The 23,991-nt window shown below is 38.0% G+C and overlaps 1 protein-coding gene across 1 annotated transcript in view; it reads left to right on the plus strand.

The window, feature by feature from the left end:
* The first annotated feature begins 2,218 nt into the window (after positions 1 to 2,218).
* LOC107190164 (basement membrane-specific heparan sulfate proteoglycan core protein-like) overlaps positions 2,219 to 23,991 on the plus strand; it is a 117,905-nt gene continuing 96,132 nt past the window's right edge. The window contains exon 1 of the mRNA XM_015578917.1: positions 2,219 to 2,288. Coding sequence (XP_015434403.1) covers positions 2,219 to 2,288 — 70 coding nt within the window. The remainder of the gene's footprint in view (positions 2,289 to 23,991) is intronic.

Raw genomic sequence — 23,991 nt, forward strand, 5'->3', positions numbered from 1 at the left:
ACTTAACTTCCTACGGGTTCCGTGATTTAGCACGGCCGAACCCGTGGAAAGGTCGGATTCGTGCCTCCAGGCACTGGAGGATGGAGAGTGGTGATACGGATGTCTTAAAGAATCATAGATATGTTCTGGTAAAATCGATCATATATCCTTTACAGAATAGGATACTTTTCAAAGGTGCCCATCACTGTGATCACTGTGATACTAACACGTAACGTAATCCAAGATCCCCGCGAAAATGCTGTCCTCGGTTCTTAAACGTTCCAGCGTTTACAGAATGAACCAGCAGGATTGCAATTTCTTCTCTCCGTTGAACTTCGTCGGGACCAGTTGTCTAAATCCCACTCATATCCATCCCCAAGGACAAGCAGTAATCGCTTCTTAGGTCAATCTTAAACCAGAGAGTTATACCTGTGACTCCCCCGGCCAATCCCTTCCGTAGATCTTCCTGGTGTACCTGTCTGACGACGGCACTGCATCTCCGGAACTTCGAACTCGGTATCGCCTGGCCAACAGGGATAGAAAGATCTAATTACACCTCGTTTCTGTGAGATTGAGGAATACGTACTACCGGCTTAAGACGCTTTAACTACCACAGAATCTGCACCGCCCTGTCCTCCAACTGCCGAGATTCGTTGAACTACTCTGTCCGGTCTGTCACAATCGCCGATATCCCACATTATACATTCCGTCACTACAATTTCGTTCTATAGTTAGAAATTGTTAGTATCGAAACACGTCTGATTCCATTATTCTCCAAATTTTAAATTAGTTTTGAAAAAGTAATGATTGTCAGCAGTGGCGTAGCCAGGTTATCAGTCAGAGGAGATGGTAGTAATTAACCAGAATATTGTACATTAATAATAGTAAAATATCAACTTATGTCCTATTGAATAAGAATTCGTCGTTACTCAAACATATCACGATCTAATACGCAAAAAAAAATTGTCTAAAGCGGCATGCACTTTTTGTTTCAGATCCCAAAAGTACCACGGCAACGTAAGGACCGCCAGTCAGCTACCAATATTACAGAAGCTGCATAAACTAATGGAACACGAAGACTGAACAAGCGAATTAACGATCGATTAATGTGTTTTATGACACCTGCTTAATAGCCCGTGATCGAACTCTGTGATGCATGCGAGCAACTGCGCGATTTCCCGCAGAGCTTGATTTAAATGGACAACCAGGAACAGCCCATTTGTTCGTTTTCATTCGTGCCAGTGTGTAAGCAACTGGACGGGCGAATCTGTGAGTGAAAACATGAGATACCCGTACAATGACGCGTTTTATCCCTGTGTCGTGAACTATCTGCGGTGTCCAGCTTCGTTCGAGCGTCATCATTAAGAACCGTTCGTCTGTTTCATCGCAACTGACGACGTGAGACCGATTAATGAAAAAGTGATCGGTCAAATTTTCACGAACCAAGACGAAGCCCGTGACTCCGTACGAATTATAATCGGAGTGAATCTCGACCAGTGGACATAAGTGAAAGCACGTGACTGTGGCGTGCGCGGAAGGCTTGATCCCCGGCAGGCCGATCCTCCGCGATATTAAAACTCCAGGGGATCGAAATTACGGGTGCTACCGGTAAAACCGTACAAATGGTTTCGACGAATCGATAATGCACGATTGTAAATCCTGGCCCGAAGCGAGCCGCGTGTCTGATGAATAATACAATTCCTCCCAGTCGCGTTGGATCCTCGCCTCTTCGGCCACACAGGGAAAAGCTCCGGATAGAATCGTAGAATCCTTATCGACTGACACTCTGTGACGCTGTCCCCGAAACCCCTCTCGTAGACTTTGTTAGGACGTCCTGGCATACACGTCGATCACATTTGACGTTGGTCCCTAGTCCTATAACAACATCTGGACAAGCTAACAGTGATTACAACGTGTCGTGTCTGCCACGCGAGTGAAAAACCAAGTGCACGGGGATTAAGTGAACGGATAGATAGGACGGGATCTCACACGGTGGGTCTTTTTGACTACCAGTCTTTCGATCAGTTATGGTTTTGAACTGAGGTTTGTGAGGACGTGGGGATAAACTGAAGGACACAGCATGACAGTGATACGGGTGTGTCTGGATCCTGGTTTCACTGTTTCCAGCGATCTTCGCGAGTAACTGATAGATAGATCGAGGCGCGCAACGCTCGTTGACGCTCTTGTGAAAACAAGGGTACAGGACAGAGTATATAAGGAGGACGAAGAAAGTGGCAGTATGAGGGAGCATCCGGGAAGATGGCTGTACGTTGTGCTGCCGTTGATCACGTTCCATTCGCATCAGACCGGTGAGTTTCCATTCACTTTCACGGTGGTATTGATGTTCGTGACTGTAAAGGAAGGTCGAAAGTCGACTACTTTGTCCTTGTAATTTCTATATTGAAGTTTCACATTCCGATCCTTCGTAGTGCAAGACGGAATCGATTGTATAAAACTATTAGAATGTAATTGCATTAGCATTGGAAACACATTTTTAGGTAATGGTATGGTGTATTCATTACCGTGTAATAGTCTTGTGTGATTATATCGAAACTGAATTTTTTTGCTCGTTGCAATGGTTCCCCATTATCGAATTGGTCAGGGTAGAATGCAATTAACGTGACGCGCTTACTTTCCCTCATAATACGTAAACAGATAATCATAACCACTTCGCGTATGCCCCAGCGAATTGAAGTAAACCGAGATTTTCTTTTTACTTTAACCATAATAGCAATTATCGCAATGCAGTAAATTAAGAAACAGTGTATTCGGTGTTAACCATGTTCTATAAGCGACAAATGATGTGGATAATTTGAGTTTACTAGATTTAATAGGTGCAGTATTCAAAATAGTGTTATGTATCAAGTTTTAAGGTTAAACATCGTACAAATTCGAAATTTTAAATATGTAAGTTTTATGAGATAATGCACACTAATACCACAAAAGTACGTAGCACAGTTGTGTTCGTGAAATTTAGTTTACCTCGGAATTGTGTCATATAAATTATTGTAGTTAAATACATATACAACTGTTTCCAATTTAATAACTAGTAAATGCGATGTAAGGGTTTGGCACAGGTAACTGTAGACGAATATCTAATCACCATTGATTTTGCTTTATTTCTTGCTGAATTACTAAGGAGAGGTAAATACTTAGTTACTATATTGGGAGAGTTTGTGCAAATTCAAAATCAATATAGTCATCCTTTCAGTATACAGTGAGCCCTCGGCGGTGGATGCCTATAGTCGTGACCTCGGTAGCAAAAAGATTAAGCAAAGCTCGCCCCGAAATAAGGTTCAGATAACCAAAATCTCGAGAGTCCTGATGTTCCTGTGCCACGGAACACTATCGGGATCCAGTTCGGATCCTGAGAAAAATTCCCAATCCCAGCCGACATTCTCGGCTTCCCGTGCACCACTAGTATACTAACATTTAGTTCCAAAGTACACCCAAATGTCTCATCCGCGAAGCTTATCCCGGAGAACCCGTCGGCATCGTAGAATGCTGTCAGATAAGAAACTCCATGTGGTTTTGCAATTATTGAAAAGACAGAGCTATTTCAGCTAAGCGTTCTCGGAAGTGTTTAATCGCTATCGCGTTCTAGTTGATTTCCATACGACCAATGGATTCATGAATAAAGGAGATCGGTGGAGGTCTCCATTGAAGGCAAGCTGCCAACAATTCCAACGAAACGAAACCGCTATCGACGTATGGAAAAATTTATATTCCATACGATTGGGTTGAATTACATGAAATGGTTGTAGCAATAAATGGTAGTTATTTACTTTAGCTATTTATCACAGATTTTGATAACCTTCGAATATATTGTCAAGGTCATTATTATGAACAACTTTTTCCTATACTATGTTACCGCCAGCTACCATCTTTCCGTCGAATGTTATCATCGCTAATACTGTTTCTTAGCAGAAAATGACATGCATCTTTATAAAGTTTATTTATGAAGTAGGCGTAAATCTCGACTTTCCAATACACGCGGAGAAAAATGTCCGAATTTAACTGATTGTGAGATTGATTAACTTAATTAATTTAGTTAGAGTTTAAAGTAATTGTATATTGTTGCTACAATTAGATAATGCCTTAAAATGAATAGAGTGTAATGTGTAATTTTGCAATAACGACAGGAGTTATGTTTATAATTTTCATTCATAGAAGTAATGTCTACTACACCTATTATTAAATCGCACATTTCATGTGCAATGACCTAATATTTTAGAGATATGTCCAACTCATATCACTGAAGACCCATTTGAACAAATGCCAATATTGTTCAGAAATGATCATTTCTCTTGAATGATGCAGGGATCTAACGCATAATGTGTGTATACGACAGTTCATTTAGGTACCGAAGTTCTTAAATAAAAATTAATCGAACTTATATCTTAGCCATAAAGAAAAGGGTTGGAATACGATCCCTTTTAGGATATCAAGGAGTGGCAAACTGCCAATAATTCCGACATATCGGAAGACCGTTATCGACATTCGTAAGAATTTATAATTCCGATAAAGGTGTTCTCACGGGCGTTCCAGAACATCAAGCGTCAAGGGCATTTTAAACATTGATCTAGAGGAGATGATTCGTTCGAATGCGTGAATAACTCAGAGACAGGAAACGCTTGCCAGTGTTGAGAAATTGCAACGCGAGAAATAATGAGAAAAAGCTTTGCGTGACAACAAACAGAACCACCTCAAAACGTTGGTGGAATTGTATTCCACCTATCGATCGTGTCAGAGTAGCTCTCTCCTCTAAATATTACGACATATACATAGAAAGAAAATGTTACCTTACAATGTGATTTGAATTCTGAACAGTGATTCAGAAACTGAGAAAAGTTGGCAAAATTTTAAAAAACCCTTTTTTTTATTAGAAAGTGATAGATAAGAATGTATTTTTATATTTCTAGTATTTTGGCGTATAATTTAATAAAAAAAAAAAGAAAAAATACGTAAAAGTACAACAGAACTTAGACAAAGGCAGCTAAAACTTGTTCACTTTTTATACCGGGTGTTAATAAAAAGATAGGACATTTTCATAGGAAAATCACGAATGACGAAATTGCGTTCGAAGCTTTGTTCCTGAGTTATTAATTGTTGAAAACACGAGTAAAATATACGCAGAATACGTCTGACACGACGGGTTACCTTACATGAGAGGTACGCTTTTTAATTGTTTCTGGTGTTGGTGTCATTCATTTGATTGTCTGTATTTCAGTCTAAATTTAACTAGGCCATCGATCGATCCCGTATATCAGCTGGGACTCGACTGCTGTGAGTAGTATAATCCCTCGCGCCACAGACGTATTTCATGCATATTTTGCCTGTATTTTCAACAATAACTTGGAAACAAAGCTTCGAACATAATTTCATTATTGTTAATTTTTGCCTTACAAATAGTTTCGCTTGTGGTAACCACCCTTTGGAAGTGTTCCATATAGGTCATTCCATGCCAAATCGATCACTTTTTGCATTCGATAAAATTCATAATTATTCTGGTTTACATTCTTTGATAACACTTTAGTTGAAATGTAGTCTATATACATGCATTGACAACAAACTCAATTTAACCTGTAATTTCACGTGGATTAGAACATATTTCATTATGAACAAAATTCCTGATACTGAGTGCGAAAACTGATCAATTTGTTGTAGAATGACCCATATGTTTATTAACACCTTGGATATTCTACGGATACCTTTTTATTCAACTTTGGTCGTAGTACTTCTATCGAGATTATTTGTTCATAAATATCAGTTATGTTCATCTACTACAATTTAATATATTCACTTTTGACAGAATGAAATTATACAAATCAATAAAGACGTTTCGTGTGAAAAAAATTTGTAAATATTCGTAAATTATTTCACGGATGTTCATTATCATTGTAAGTTTCCGGATACTTCTGGACGGTAGCGTAATAGTGTATCGGGAATATCGCGATAACGGAAAACAATGCGGCGTTGAAAAACTCCAAACTCAATTATCCAGGTTCCCTAATTAACACGTTATTCTGCCTCCCGCGGAGCTGTTAGCTTAGGGAGAATAAACGTCGCCAGAATTAGCAGAACAAATTTTTCTCATCCCCTGACAACCATGACTCTCCGAGCAGCAGTTTCCTTACAAGCATCCGTGGCCTGGATCGGAGGTCGAGATGTCTAGAAATTCCATCGAGGAGAACTTTCCTCGAAGCGTCACGGAAAATTGCATTTTTAAGCTGAAGCTCATTTACTAGTAATTAACTTGGTGGGAACCGGTCTTTGAAACGGGAAATCAATTTTTTCGTTTCCTGTTGACCGCGCGTTTGCCTCCGCTGGTCAAATTTACACAGCAAAACTAATATTTTAGATTCCATACAATGAATTCCTTAATGAATATGGATAATAAAAGGAGAATTTTAATGTAAAGAATGGTGTCAGAAGGGTTACACGAAAGTATTATGACTGATAAAAGTACGGTGAGACAGTAAAAGCATTAATTGCTGCTTTCAGGGTTGAACGTATACCGGTGGGTTTATGAAGAATTGTTTTTCAAGACGAGTTCAATTCACCTTCACCCAATGAATCACTCACATTATTTGTACAATTGTCATCGCCGTACCATCTAAAAAAAACCCAATGTTTATTTATATAAACACTTTTCTTTATGTTTTACTCATTTTATTTGCTTCCATACGTTTTCGTTTGATTTTCTATTTCTTCATTCCATTATAAATCTGATCCTTGTCATTCAAGCCATTCTAAAGAGGAGAACGAAGATTAGGAACAACGATATTTCATTATTCCAGATCTACTATCCGTATACGATACCTTCGATCTGGGTACTTTGAAGGAAGTTGTCCCAGAATTGTGTATAGAGGCGGACGTGTTACACGTTTGCGGAATGTGGTTGATTGTTAGACGAGAACCCAATTTACCAAACTCAAGTTTGTCGTTAGGAGTGGGGAGCGTACCGCAAGGACGTTGCGGCGTTCTATTGAAGTTGTAGCAGCTGATGTTATTATGCCGTGTTCGGGTACCTACGGGGACGGATATTGTGGATTTAGAGCATACCTCGTTTCAACTCCATCGGAGAATGTCAAAATTAAACCCGGAACAATTGGTACGTTATTAAATCCCGTGTACCGCTGGAACTCCCACAGCTTTATTTCAATTCGATTATTGCAACAAGTGGCTTATTAAGCAATTCCGTCGCGGATTGTGTATACCATTTGTGTCGTCACGAACTGCCAATGCTATTTCTAGATACAAAATGCACCGTATTGTTCGGTTCAGATGCGTCTTCGCATGTGAAATCACAAACGTGCCGCAGGAAAACGGTACATTGTTGCTTGGGGTACGTGGAAGGATTCACTGTTCAAACGGGCACTAAAAGGACGACGTTTCGCCACGTGTAAGACAATAATTATGAAATCGCAGGACGAACAGACTTGATTCTTGCGTCGGATAACCACACCGCTTCCGAGAATGGGTAAAAAGATTTCAAAGATGTATAAGGGCAGAAGGAAATTACTTCGAAGGTGGTCCAAATTATTGTTGAAATTATTAATGTTCATTAACAGGAAAATACCCTGTATAAATAGAAATTGCATACATTTTTTTCTATTTCATTGTTATTTAGAAAGTATAAGAACGAATGTGTGATTCAAAACATGTACCTACGTGTGCTAACATTCTGTCAGATATGTAAAAGAAATCATGCATGTTTAAAATCCTAACTCCGACAATGGATGGAAAGGAATTAATGTACCGTTAAGAGGAGCATTTAACACTTGAAATGTAGTCATTACTAAAATTGAATTAGTTACTACTGTACTTGTCGTTTATTAAGTTACAATTAACGTGCCCTGAAGCTACAAAAAATCCAGCCCCTTGGCTGAAGGCTCTCAGCAGGATCGGCCAGCAAATGGGAACGAGCCGTGGAGGGTTACATGTACAATGAAATAGACGAATGGATAGAACGGAAACTATTGCTGTTGGGCTTATCAAAGTGATTCACATGAATGGTCTATGGTATTATGCAAATGATCCGTAAAATTGTCGTACCCTTCGGGCATCAGCAGACATGAGCGTAACTGAACTTCCTACGAAAATTGATCGAATGCTTTTGTATCGAGTAATCGAAAGGATCAGATCTAAAGGATGAAGATAATATATTTCTGTGGTCACATCAAAGTTTAATGTATAATTATTGCATTCCGATTTTCATTGGAAACGCATAAACGATATGAATTCCTGAAACCCGCTTGAGTTAGAAAGAACATTAAAGAATATTCAAATACAAGAGTTATCAATGGGATGATCACCTTGATTCTAAAAAATCTATTTCTTTTTTCTGAATTTTCTATGAGTGCACAGGTTGTAGAAGATGTTGCTAAAAGTTTTTCGGATAAATCAGTTTTGAAAATTAGTTGGATAGAATGTTTTCAGTAAAACTTTCAGTGTCTGACCATTATTCGTTATTTCTACTTGTAATGCACATTGACGAGGGTACGTTCTTATTTGTTTTCCATCCATTTTACTACATCCAATGATCAGTTCTTGTCAAATTATTGTGGAAAAGAAGTAAAAGAATCTGTAATGGATAGACACAATAATTATGTACACTGTGAACTAAATCGCTGAAATTTGCCTAAGAATATATATTTTTAACTGAACCTTGTGAAATCCATAATGTTTGTTTAACATCGTCGTTTATTTTCCTTGCTTTGCAATATTCCAAAGCCATCCGCTTTTATTTGTCAAGTCTATACCATGTGTTAATTGAATTTTTACGTATAAATGCATCGACCAGTGCTTTTGAACGGTTTTCAATAACAAAAACCACCGAGTAATCACTTTTCCAATTCCATTGTGTTCCAAAATGTCACTCACTTTGGTTCTGTAGTGTTTTTAGCTTGTGCATGTTGATATGAAAGATTACTTCAGTTCGCGTGTATCCTAAATAGCGCAGACCAATCAGTCAGGCCATGTGAACATTTATTGAAGTCTTTGCACTTTAATAGTAGCCTATATTAATTAATGATTTATCCGGTACTCACCGTTATTTGCGGATTAAAATATTATAAGTTAGAATTTCAAGATACAGTACAGAAATATAACTCTTGTTTTAACTAGAAAATACACTCAAATAACTAAATTCTTGACACTGAAAGTAGGTATTTCGTCATTATTTTTTTATTGTGGATCATTATACGCACGAGAAGTTCGGTAACATCAATAAATAAACATAGTGAAACGATTGTCGAAGAAATGATAGTCGGTGATCTAAACGTGTCGGTGAGTTAATATTGTCAACGAAATTCGGTGTCGATGAAATCGTGTCGGTGAAATGATTGTCTATGAGGTAAGGGTAATCCCTTGAAATCGGTATAACAGTTTCCATGGCACGTCCAAGGTTATTAACTTGGTCTTTCTCGTTACGAAGAGAGCGCGAGATCGGAATTACTTAGGTGTTTCGATTCACCCAACCCCCAGAACCCTGAGAAAACCTTAGAATACTTTTATTAATGACCACAAAAGTTTATAAAACCCATTCTCAATCGAGTAATATTATTAAGAGACGGAATTAATTTAAAAAAAATTTGTTGTACTATAGCTGGCCTACTATGCGAATCTATAAATAGTGAACAGAGTTATTCATTGCAGTTCTTCTTGCATTCATGGCTTAACAAAATCTTGAATATACATTTTCTTCTGGGATATACTAACAATATATTATAAAAAATCTTTTTAGAAAACAAAATTCTAAGGGTTCGCTTTTATTTAATTATGCATAAAAATACTTTTCAAAAATATCGACAATAGATTTTTGCACAGTATTGTAAATGAAAAGTCAAAGTAAAGAAGGTAGCATGGAATGTGTTAATTGTTGGAATGTGTATTACGAATAACGAAAAAAAATGGACAGTCTGTATATACAGATACCTATAAAACAATTGCTTCTGTATCGTTTAAAACCAGAATTGTTCGTTTGAAATGTGAGTTTTCCTTTCCACGATTTCTTCGTACTTGGCCTAAGGTAATCGCCGAGAATCCAAGACTTATGTAATGGTGCCTCTGCTTCCACGACTCTTAATAATGTGTCCAATAAAGTTGTCGGACTGTCGTCGAACTCCTTCCTCCGCGTGCACTAGAGATTCAATTCCCTTGGGATATAAAGCGTTGTCAGAATTATCTGGGATTGGAAACGCGCTTTCAAAAATTTATCCGCACGATTATTCACAAGGATTTGCCATGTTTACAAAAAAAATAAGTGATATCCGATTTCACTGACTCAATCTTTTTTTCCAAGTCGCAATGTTGCTTATTCAGTTTCTAAGGGCATTTACTGTGAACAAAACACTCACGTCTCGTCTTTTTGCTATACGGATGTAAAAAGATTTAACATTAATTTTCCACCGATTCAAAGATGGAATCCTTACAGGGCGTTCAGAAATGAAAGCTAAATTACTCTATCTCTAATTCTCTAGTATAACGTATCTATCTTGATTCATCAAACAGCTTTTTAAAGCTTGCAAATTAGAACGTTTTTACTATTTTTGTGTAATCCATTAACGTTATTTTTGATAAATTTTACCTGTACCTATTACCGTTTTTGTACTCCAAAAAACGATACGATCCTGATGTCTTTTGTCGAAACGTAAATTGAGCCGCATTCAAAGCCTTAACAAGCCGAACTCTTGACCCGATTTCTATGGAAACTTTAAAACCGACAGTACAGGTATAGTCACTGGCTGCAGATTATGTCGAACAGTCTCGCAAAGGTGGAGTTTAATATGTGCAGAAAACCTTGCACCTCAACGTTATATATAATTAAAGGAGCATGAAAGATCTGATTAGAAAATTTACCCCCTAAGGCGGTCTTGTTCCCAGAGTTTATATGCTAGTTTAGTGTAGTTTAATGTCTGATACACGAGATTATCGTATAGTCTATCTATACGTTGAATTCTATTCTATTGACTCCTCGTATTATGAATTGCAGTTTGTTGCACAATAATGCTCTATACATATAAAGACGGATTCTGAATCGTAGCTGATGAGTAGGTATAATATTCTTTATTGAAACGATCACATCGATCAGTGAATACTCGCAGGTTAACTATGTTACGGTGAATGGTGTTGCTACGATATTATTTCTATCGCGATGGAAAAATAGTTGCAATTCATGAAACATTCTCGCGGTTTCTTTGACCTAGTTCCGCGCGCTGATACAAAGACTGCAGGAAATGGGTTTCTCAGGGTTTCGGAAGTGCTAGACGAATATTTGGCGGAGGCCGTTGAAGATGATAATTGCAAGAAAGCATTTTATTTTTAGGGAAGATATAGTCAAATCTCCAATGAAAAATTTGTATGTATGTTATTCAAACCATGAATTCAGACGCTTGAATATTAAATATCTGAAAGTTAATGGCACATTTTGATTACATTTCGAGTCAACATTATTATTTACTAGCTTAATTATTAATGGCAGGCACTACGATTGATATGTCGTGAGAGTGTCAGAAAAAATAGAAAAGTCTACAAATATTATGGAATCTACTACTGTCCTATTTTAGAGTAATGAAGTGGAAGAAAATAAAAAAATTCATGTCGTATATCGCATTACGCGAGTTGCTGCTTCTAGAAAGTCAAAGTTTTTGCATAACTTCTAGTGCGGCAAGCGCGATGAAGTATCACAGTACATATATAAATCCATAAGGAACAATAAATCTGGGAACACATAAATTCCTTTCCTTCCCTCCATACTGCCTAGATATACTGCGAATTGTGTACCATAGATACCGTTCGATGACGAAACTACATTCTCCGTGGTATTCGAAGTTTGGAAAATTTATAGGAATTTGTTCAGTGTAATTCAGACGAAATAAAAATTAGCAGAATGTCGTCGTATGTCTTAGGAAAACAAGTTAAATCGAAACATGCAATTATTGTAAGGAATAAGGGGAATAGTTTCTGTTAAGCGTATCGTCCTTTAGTAACTTCGTATACTTCAGAAACTAAATGATCTCCTTAAAGCTTTTAGAACCAGGTAGTAGGTAATCCTTTTAGGCCATTGTGTCTTCCTAGAATTCAGTAATTTAATCATTTGGCATCACGTTAATGTATATTCTACTTTGAATTGAGTTTCACATTACAGTTTCAAGCTTTTGTAACTCATTGGCAAATATATGTCAGTCCAAATCGACATTACTTTGATTAAAACTCTTCGTTTTATTGTTATTTAGAATAGTAGAAATTTTACAGTTCAAGACCCACATTTATGGTATATTATAATTTAGTCTGAAATACTAACCTCCTGTTAGTCCTTTCAAAGCTTCTCGAATTCGAATATCAGCTTCAATTTGACGTAATTTATTTCCGATCCGTGTGGTTCGCGAAAGTACGTAAGCGGTTTGTGCCCCGCCCCCGGCCCGACCCCCAAAATCCTAGTAATTGCAACCGCATAGGTTGGCATAACATCTAAGCAATTAGTACATGTTACTTCGTTAGTGGAAACGTAGAAGTAAGTCTTGTGAATCGATGTCACTGAATTGTGTTCTCTAATTATCATTAAAAGTTTAATAAATAAAAAGTGACGACCAAAATTTTCTCAAGGTCTTTGGAGCCCTTTAACACTCAAAATGACTAACATATGTCAAGGACAATGTGATCGGAGCTGCCACCCCTATTCTAAATATTTACCCATTTCTAGACAGTATTGTTATAAATATTCCGTAAACATGTCCGAGTGCTAACTTATTCTTAAAGGTGTACCAAATATGTCAAAGTTTCCTGACAAAATGCGGTAAATGAAGTTCACAAGTACCACGAAATACATAATATTGCGAAAGATCAGAAGATGGTACGTAAAAGCTGTCTCGATGTAAAAATTGAACGGTAGCGAGGAATAATATTCCATTTCAGCGAAAATTGATCAATCGAGCGTAAAGAATTTCATGGGGCTTTACATTCAACATTTGCGAGGAAAATAAAATTTTCCTCGTCATTTCCCAATAACAAATGTTTGTATTCGAACAACTCTATATGAATATTGTTGGGCGGACAGGGGCGGTAAAAAAAAGGGAGAAAAAATCTTCCACAAGAGATAGAAGTCAGTCGTACATAAATCTATATAGAACAATACATCTGTGCGGCACATAAATTTCTCTCCTCCTCTTTCCATCGGGGCTCCGGCGTACCGCGAACGACGTATCACAGAGACTGTTCGCAGATGAAACTACATTTTCGCCACTTTCGGGATCAATAGTGCATCGTGGCGAATGCATCCGCGCCGAGAAACCTTCGTGTCTCTTACTGTGGTTGAAGAATACCTGCAATCCCGAAACATCCGTAGAATCTCTGACCTCTTTCAAGATGGCCTCCGCCACCCTCACCCACTACACCCGCCCTATACACACGCGAACTAGTGTTTCTCTTTTTCTGCTAGAGCACCTTCTACTTAGGCGTGCGGAGGAAGTGTGTATTTCCGTGTGCACACCATTCAAGTACCATCTGTCGTGGAACTTTCTGTTTCCACATGTCTTCGCGTTTTCTAGTAATTCGATGGAAACGGTAAATTGCTTTTCTTCGTTGCGCGTAGGGGAAGCCAGGAATTCATGGCGGCAGAAGAGGAAACCTACGAGGCAGTTGCCCGCGACATCATCCTCCCTTGGGCAGGAGCCCCCTTGTCGATTCCAGGATGTATGTAATGAGTGTTTTTACCTTGTTTCCCGGCGACTGTAATAGAATTACAATCTTGCACCACGAACGGAACTGTCGCTCTGTTTGGTTACGAATTACGACAGCACTGGTTTTTATGGAACCCGATCAGTTGGGTAGCTGGGAATCGACAGAAACTTCACGGATCTCGTGAGCTCTGTAATTCTACAGTTATCACTTTATAGATGAATGTCTGCAAGATATATGCAACGTTTTGTTTAATTATTCATTGAAGGAGATTCATCAATATTAGATTGAGTCATAAGGAATTAATATAATAAAATATATTCCCCATTATGAAACAGTACTTGTACCCACTTAGATGTCAGGTTATGAATTCCAAATTCGAAGATATTAGCTGGTTTTGATAAAAGCATGTTTTCAATGTACTATCGATCTTGCTCGTGATGACTCTAGCTTTTTCTATTTAACGCGTTCTGAAGAGAACGGAACAAGTGGAAATCTGTAGAGGCCGCGTCAGATGAATAAGAAGGATGGTGCAAAACAGTTCACCCTGGCCCCAGAATTTTTCCTTGAGTGACGTTCGCTGTATAAGACCTTGCGTTGTTGAGCAAAAGCTCGACTCCCTTACTATTGACTAAAACTGGTCGTTCTTGCTAGGTATATACTGTTGCTGTAAGTTCCTTCCATAACGGTTTGCTTTGAGGTCTGGTTGACATTGTTCATTTTGATCCACCCATTGTCTTTGTCTAACAATATTCTCAAAGGTGGCCTATCTTTCATGTAAAGTAATCAGTTTTTCCAACAAATTTTCATTTACGTTCGTGGACAACAGCGAAGTGGCTATAATCAACCTGTCTGCCTTATTCTTATTCGCCAACTTGTATGGAACCCATATGCCTAGATTGCTGACCTTATCTAGCTTTCTTAGATGGTGACAGATGATAGACTGCGAGGTCCCCATCTTATTCGGTAAGTTTCTAATTGTGTGTTGTGGGTTTGTTCGAGCAGGACCCGTCTTAATTTCGTCTAGTAGGCTGTTATCTCGAGAACGAAACCTAGCAGACCAATTTCCCATTGTACGTTCTGATATATTTCCATTACTGAGAACGACTCGTATTTTATTTTGCTCTGCCCGTTGTATTATTGCTGTTTTGGGACTCTCATAACATTATGTTAGATTTTAAATAAACTGAGACAGGTTACGAAAAAATAAAAAGACCGTATTTGAAACTTTATGGATAACTTTTACAATAGAACACACGTGTAGCGACTGTTACAACGGACCATTTACATTTATGTATAAAATGTTTGCGAAAAATGTTTTGCGTTGCGTCAGATGACGTCGTTGCTCTCATTAGGGCATATTTTCAACATATTATATGACGAATAGGTTGTTTTGACTTCTTCATTTTATTCATTGACAATATTTGACTCGTGTTCGATCTGTATTTGCTGATAATTTATTTTAGGCAGTCATACCCTTAGGTAAAACGTAAACATAAACATCATAACGCGCTGCAGGATATTTGGACAGTTATATCTTTATGTACAACGTAAACACAAACGTCAGAACGGGCTACAGAACATTTGGAATTTGCAGGAAGTTTTATGCACACTACCTGCACCTGTAATTACTTATCACTCAACCTAAATGAAAAATATATAGTACTGGTAATATGTATTGCATCATTAAAATATTAAAGCACGACTGAATTCTGGTGTATTCTGAAGAATATCATCGGCTTCTATCGTTTAATCCAAATTTTTATTTCAAAATCCCAGTAAATGTCGAACTGACCTCTCAATACAAGGATCTGATATTGTTCTTTGTAATGAAGTCTTGTTACCTTCGAAAGTAAAGTTAGTTAGAGCAATTATTCAATGTTTTATCATTCTTTCTACCTTCGCATGCACTCCATTATTCTGAACCAGGCACTATAAAACTTTCGTCTGGAACGTTTTATTGTATCTCCAATAATACCTAGATAGTATCAGTGGGATAAAACTTTGGAAGTAACTTTGGCTCCTGAACAGGAGTTGTCGATGGAAAACGATACGTGTCTCGTAATTTTGCTGTGCTTATAACGTACGTGAAGTTTTATAGTAACCGACGTCTACTGCCATCCTGTATAATCGAAGAATAAATTTCTTTTAAACAAATATCTTCTCTTCCTGGCATGAAATTATAGTAAGGAAACCTAAGTTTGATGTTACAATGAATTCATTTTTGTAAAAAGCATTAGAAACTTGTGAAATTAGAACTATGTATGTAGTTGACCAGTATTATTTGAACCAAATAATTACAATAATTAATTCATGTATTCTATAAATACACTCCGTCCTTGCAAGCAAGCGGAGGAGTAACATCCTTATTCGCGGAGTTCTCTTTTCCGCGACTATCCTTCTTATTTCCCCGTAATTCGATACGCCGGGAAAATTGCTAGCGTAGTTGCGGTAATGCTTTCGTGCCCACCTCCGCCACATAAATATTTCCATTGTGCGACGTCGATTTCTTGCCCGATTATTCGAGCAGATCAACGCCTGGGTAAATCGATTTTTATGTGGCGTGGGTGTGCCTCGTCGCGGCTCGCTAGCCCTGAAAGGAAACGATTATGCCGGATCGAGTGTAAATAACGATGTACATTTACTGGAAAAAGGCATATACCCGATCTCATCCTGTACACGAGATTTTCGCGAACGGAAGCACATTTGAAATCCGATGGGAAGTACCTCCGTTTATTACAGAAGAGTGCAAAACTTTACAGTTTACCGCATATTAAGACTAGGGTTGAAAAGACATTGGGTTGGAAATAACTGAATATAATAAGTGATTATATTTCTTCAAAAATAACGCGTTCTGATCGTCTGTATCGTAAATCTCAAACAGTAGCTATGATTAAAGCTAATTCTTCGACCCACATTACGCTATCGATTGTAGCACGTGTATCGCGACCTGTCCGATCCACTCTATTACATGCAAGGGCTGAAATACAAAGACTAGTAAAACAGTGATTTAATTGTTAGTATAATGAATGAATTTTCTCAAAAATTTAATACCGTATACACGTTACCTAAATAGTCAAATACATCGTATAGAATAACCAATACACCGAACACCTCATTTTAATAAACGTATGCAAACTTTCAAACGAGGTTGAAAGTTTACCGCACGGAACATTTTCCTCCGGTAACTACTGACAAGTCATACTTCTACCGTAACGTACGTCCAGTTTGTCATATCTTTCGAATAGTTCGTGGAAGCAATTTGAGGATCGCAAATAACTTCGAGGGGATGCGCCGCCAGTCAAGTTTATGCGGTGAACTTCTTGCGACCGCCGAATCTGTCTCTGCCGAATCAGCTACGGCCACATTTTTCAAATAACTTGTTGACACTTATGCAGTGGTGGTACAAACCCTGGGACGCGTACAACTTTCATGCTTTATCGCGCCAGCCCACGAAACTTGTAGAAACACCGGGAACGGTCGATTCACGTGCTGACAATGCGAAAGCCTGCGTACGGCTGGCCCCAGAATTTCATTTGATTGTGTACCGCTGAAATAAGTTTTGATATTATTTCAAAGTTCGAGTGGCTGAATTCATCCAATTCGACTTCTGCCAGCGTTTCGAGGCGATGTATGTATACATATAGAAGTCACGTAGGAAATTTCACATGACAGAAATGCAGAAACCTTGCGAATGTATAAATTTCGTGCAGTTGACTATTTAACAGTGGTCTAGAAGGCAGGTAATTCTATGGATTAATCCTGGAATTCTTGCCTTAGATAAACTGAGATTAAGTCATTAAGACTTAAATGTTATTATATGGGATAAAAGCTGATTGAAGTAGCACCTTAAGTATTTACTCGATGTAAAAATAAAACGGGAAGAATGTATACTTCACAAACTAATGAATCTATTTAGATATAGAGATATTAGATTCTTTTAAAATCCGTTGTTTACTTGAACTTGGTTCAATGTCATCATTGCATCTAGATTAATGTTAAATGGATAATACAACATTTGTAAGAACACTGCATCTCTTTCTCCTTGGTATGAAAACAGAGTGCTGAAAAAAATTACTTGAATTTCTTTCTTACGGTAGAATCAGTCTCACTGTCAGATACAGCTGTTATAAAGCTTGTGTATTTCTCTTCTTCTTTTCAGTGTTCTCGTGGATAGTATATTAAAGTTGTAAGTTTACTCCGCTTTCCATGTCAGTTAAGTTTCTCTGTTCCTTGTATGTGTTTAAAATCTTCAAACGTGTACGGTATTATTTTATATACGATTTTCAAATATACTTTAATTAGCATTGAGTTAATTGGCTATATTATCGGCTAATATACCACGAGCGACACTCGTATCGACAAAGACCTTTATTGGAATCGAATCATACCTATCGACTTCGCATGTGAATTTTCGAAACGTTCCGGAGATTGAAAAAAATCGAAGGAACGCCGTTGTCGAAGCGTCCGTGAGCACTGATCACGACTAGCAAACGAATACCTCCTTTCCCTTGTCAAATCTGCAATTACTTTCCTACGGTCGAACGTGCAGTGGAAATGACGAGGAGCAGACGAAAAGCGTTTTGTTTGGTGCAGCCGCTGCCGGCACAAAAACCTAGCACTGCTTGTGTTTTATCATGTGTTGTTGGCAGTGGGCCACCTGCACGCACGACCTCACATCGCTATTTGTTGGTTTCCGTCTCGTTAGGTGGAAAATCTATTTCTTTTCGTCGGCATTGTGCGAGCCCGTTTGTACGGGGTTTTAAAACGCTCGCCGCATCCATATCCCCGCGATTCCAGGCGAACAGAAAAAGGAAAAAACGTATGGAGATAACTGAAAAAGGGGTTGAGGTAGGGCGGAGGAAGAAATTGGTCGAGAGATGATGGGCAGAGAGGATGTTGGCGTTGCACACGATGATTGTTCAGAATTCTTTATTCTCGGAAATGCAACAAGCAATATAAACCTACACTTTGTTATTCTTCAATTACTGCGACGAAGAAATTATTTCTGTTGGCTTATACTCGTGAACAGTCTATAAAACTTTTACAGCCGGTTTTGTCCGATGGAATAAATTTTTGGAGATCAAATTTTTAGGCACAATTGTTTCTATGATAATATTTGTTGTGTATGTACAATCTGAAATGCAAGCTGTATTATTAAAAAAAAAAAACAAACGATTTGTTCAACGAGATAACTTAGAAAATATATTAAACTGTGGTCGACCTAAGAAAACAACAATTGGGCCAGACAGACCTTAATTGCTTCATGTACCATGATTGGTATGTCTAATTCAAATAAGAAAGCAAAATGTTTTTGTCCGAAAACATTTGTCTGCTCCCGTAAACACATTCTACTGAATAAAATGAAAATGCCGAATGTACAGTGGAAAATTGTTTCGAAACAATATGGCAATAGCAAACGTGTTAAGTAAGCATTATAACAAAATAAACTGCCCTAGGCATCGAAAGGTAGGAGCTCGAAGATTAACGATCAGAAGAATAAGTAACAAACTTGATTTCAATCAATTAATCATTGGCCATCAGGTTCGCTGATATCTCCGGTTAGGAAACTATTGTCGCCGACAGAAACGCATGGCGTATAGGTAGCGGTCCAATTGCAACGAATAATCCTTTTATACTGTTATTTTTGGCAGTTTAATTCATTCATCATACGCTATGTTTACGGTCTGCTCTCTCGCAATCAGCAGTCCCCGAATTTAATGACATTATCGAGGAACCGTGATTGAAACAACATTTGTTTTGCACTTATTAGCAATTAACCGATATCGTGTTTCCTCGGACAGACGTTAAGCTGGTTTTTGGATTAACTTTTGATTCGATTAAAAAATCGCCAGCCCCGAACCCCTCTGCTGTTTTTCTAACTAGATGAGATTACAGGCATTGTATTCATGAAGATACACGCTAGGTGAATTTAAACCATCCTATTTATACCGTACATATTTTTTTTATAATTTAATGATGTATGGAACACAGTAAGGCCACGCATATTTCTGTCGCATTCATGGTTCTTTTTTTGTAATCGCGTGTTATTGCCTACGACGAGTCAATTATCGTTAAGAGCGGTACGACTGTGAGACTTTCCAGATATCATTTCCTGACCATTTCTAACCGTACCCCAAGTCCTTCGAAGAAAATCAGACGCACTTAGTGACTTTCCTAAGAAAACAGCCTTGTTCTCTTTTGATTGCGCCGTAAACCCACTCACATGACACTAACAACTACACTATAAGATTCTTGGATATCGAGGAAACGTTTAATTGTGTCTGGAACTAAGGCCACTTCAATAAATTAGCAGAAATCCTTCACGGATATTTTTATAACATTAATTCCAAGCAGGATGTGTATTTATCATATCTGGAATTAAACTCAGGTTGATATTGATGAAACAGATAAATGGAGCAATGTTATTGCTGTTTTAACAGGAACACCGATCTGTATTAAATTTTAAACTTTCTTCTATCTGACGTTGGTTCAGAAGCTTTCGATTCTAATACTGAATCCGATGGTAACCTCGATCTTGATTCAATTTCTCCTCGAATCAACCAATCTATTTTTCCTTGTTGTACCGCCAATATTCACCGCACTACGTACAACAAGCTCACAATATCATCCCATTATTCGTCCATCAACGGCAGATATCGTGCAATAAATTCCTTGCAGATCGACGATCAGCAAACTTAAACCGTTTTAGGGAAAGGACTGTCAAACGACTGAAAATAACGCGGTCATTCAGGACAAAGTTCCCGTAATTGCTTTTGTCAGGGCTATTCCTTTATACCTCGGTTCTTTCACCCTAAGTATTCCAGTACGCGCGAAACTGCCACGAACTTCGTCTGTTTCCCCTTTCGCTTACCCGTACATTAACGACCTTTTGTTACGCGTCCTAAAAACCTTCTTTCACACCTCTGATTCATTTCTCTATCGGCTGGATTGCTGGACTGTCGCTGAACTTCCACGGAACACGGTCTGCTATTTACACTTTCACGGCTTTGTTTAAGAAACGTGTTAGACAGTTCTTTTTTTATTCATCGACGAGTGAAGAGATCACTCGACTTAACACAAATGTACATACATGGCCATAATTACCACATATTATGAGAAAAAATTGTGTATTAAATGCATAAATATGTGACATTTTCACACTTAAAACATATAAGATATAAGATATTTGAAATTATTTTAAATTACACACCAATATCGTTTACTGTCACAATGTAGAAGAAACGTGGCCACTTTAAAAGCTAATAAATTCTTACTAGCGAAAGATTGAAAACTGCACTTCTCTCAAACGATGGCTCTCGCGAAACGTCTATAAAACAGAACAGGCAAACGAAGCTTGACGAAGACACGTATATATACTTAATGTGATAAATTGTTGTGACACTCCTTATTTAATCTAAAAGAACCACAATCATCGTTACATTTCTGTTACTTTTATGGTTTAAAACGAATTGTGATTCATGAAAAATCTGTTACCTGTGTAAATACCAATGAAAAAATTCGAAAAAAGTCAGACATTTCCACGAGTACCAATTTTCGAGTTACGCGTGATCGAAAAATTCCATCGACGCAAATTTCCAATCGTTCGCTTCAAAATCAAAACCAGGTGGGAATATCATTCTTCCAGCTTTCAAGCAATAATGTAGCTTCATGTGCAAACGAATCGATTTCCAATACGTGGGTTTTAATGCACAATGGTTTTCTTTCATTCATGATTTTATTCAACCAAGCGATAGTTTTCAACTGTGTAAAAGTATGTAGCACTTAAAAACTACCTTATCAACAATATTTATTATTAAAGTATTATATAACAGAAATGTAACATCATTCACAGTTCGCCGCGAACAATAGCGTATTTCGAACACCGCGGTAAAAAGTAGCACGTTTCATGTGTACCACGAAGGCTAGCACAGTTCAGTTTACACACAGTTGAAATAGATGCTAGGCAACCTATTAATGTGATGTATTTCGCAGCTACATAGAACTGAAACGTGTTACTTTTCGCGATGAACTACCGAAACGTGTTAGTTTTCGTAGCGAAAAAGCGCAACATGCTATTCTTCGTCGCTATAAATGAAAACATTTTTGTTATTACAGTATCTCCTAAACCAGTGATGGGCAACTCAGTGCCCGCGAAACTCACTGGCGGGCAACGGCGTGCAGCGTGCGGGCAAATGGCAGTGTTGGGTGAAATGTGTGAATGAGAGCGCGTATCTATCATTTACTTCACGCACAAATATGTTGTGAATGATTCACGACTCGTGATGCGTCCTGCTTCGCAACCCCTTCACAGGAGTACGACATGTATCGAATCTCACCAAGAATGAAAATTTCGACGATAAATGTATGAAACTATTCCATATGAAGCTTTGAAGATCGTACGGAAGATTTACAAGTTACATTTCCGTTCAACGCGATAAATAATGCGAAAATTGAGTCAGCACTTCTCGAACACTTGAATCCGCCAACGATAATGTAATGCCACAAGAAATTGCGTTGCACAGTTTTTCTGACACAAATCGTCCCAGTTGCATGACTCGCTTCGTATATCAAAGCCGCCGTTCATAAAGTGGCAAGTGTCACGAATCGGCTGTAATAGGCGTTCCATAGCATTCACGCGAATCATTAGGCGGTAATGAATTCGCAATGAGATTCTTGTCGACGACAGTGACGCGAGTTTCGATGTTCTTTAAAGCGTGCAACTCCGGAGGCACGTAAGACCTTTTGTACGTTTCCAGAAATCAGAGTACGAAGGCGTAATTGTGTTTGGGCTATGGGTCGTGACTCATTGCAGGCTGGGTTACCGTTAACTGGATAACGATTGTCCCAGAATCGAATCGACGGATACGAAAACTGAGGGACAAATTTCACTACTGTGTTTAACGTTCGTGACGCTGGTAATAGGAGCGAAATGCTTGTCCGGAATCGATTCACGCCTTTCTTCGTGCCCTTTCGTGCCTTCTCCGTCGCCTCGATGAGAATTCTCCTTAAATACCGTTGTTCGCTTTAAATAGCGGCACATAACTCAACGACTGGTTCCTGGGTGAGCTTTTAATCGTGATTACTTTCAACGAATTGGAAACAGATACTGGGTACCATCGCGAGAACCTCGACTATTTGCAAATCTCCAACTAACAGATGCGCAAAATGCTCATGTAAATGAAGGATTGTGTTTTTAAATAAGAAAAGGTGTTTACTATAAGGTTATTAAATACTTTTCCTTGCCCAATGAGTGGAAAAAACTTATATAAAGCAAAATTAATTTCCCTTTTATATAAGTTATGAAATTTTTCAATCCTATGCAAATATTAAATTTCGCAAATGTAATACCTTACTACATCGTAGGGATTCAACTTTGTTATCAATAGAACGAATTAAAATTCAACTTTTTAAAATTAACGAGAAGTCAAATCAGATCGAATTCAAATTCATCAATATTTTTTCAGTCTCGAACTCGTCTACGTAATATCGTATTCAAGAAAGACGGCTCATTTAATCGCAAACGATCCAATTAGATTCACATCGACATTTCCCATGAACTGTTCACTGCACTATACGTATAGATATTCGTTTCACCCACGAACTTCCATTGTTCTTACTCGATTAGTCGTTTTAAACGTGTATTCTCGGGCCAACACGTCCTTGATCATTTTCCAAGATTTAATAGCTCTTCGATAACGTCTAACCGAATGGCCCTAAAGACTTGAGCTGCTGAGTACAGCAACTAGCGAGCCGGATCGGCGGTTTGACGAGGAGGAATTCATACCCGTGGGGAATATTGAAGATTCGCAGACTATGATACGCTTGCACGTCCAAACTTACTTAAAGCAGGGCACATTTTGGAACAAAGTCTCATACAACATAGTTTCGTGTTAATTCCGTCGCATGTTTTCTTCAGTAAAATTAGATAGGCAAAAGACAAACCGAGCACGTACTAATTCAACTGTGGATATCTACGCAAATAAAAAAGTTTGTAGATAATTTCTGACGAACCAGAGTTAACCAGAAATTTGTTACTTTATTTTTAGCACATGTGAGTACTGATTCTGAGTACTTACTGATGTTTTATGTTTCATTTCAAATAAGTCATTTAATGAAAGAAATAAATCGAGAAATAAAATAGTCTTACGATTAGATATACGTAGAAATACATACTCTAAAAGATCAAGTTTTTATTAGAACAAATAAAATATATGGCACTACAGCTATGGTGGCGAATAAACTGAATGCTACTTCGTCAGATAAATGTACACTGATAAACATGCTACATCCACATTAAAGAATGATCAGATAACCTACATTTCATGCCAC

The sequence above is a fragment of the Dufourea novaeangliae genome, unplaced genomic scaffold (genome assembly GCF_001272555.1).
Source record: "Dufourea novaeangliae isolate 0120121106 unplaced genomic scaffold, ASM127255v1 scaffold168, whole genome shotgun sequence".
Classification (NCBI taxonomy): Eukaryota; Metazoa; Arthropoda; class Insecta; order Hymenoptera; family Halictidae; genus Dufourea; species Dufourea novaeangliae.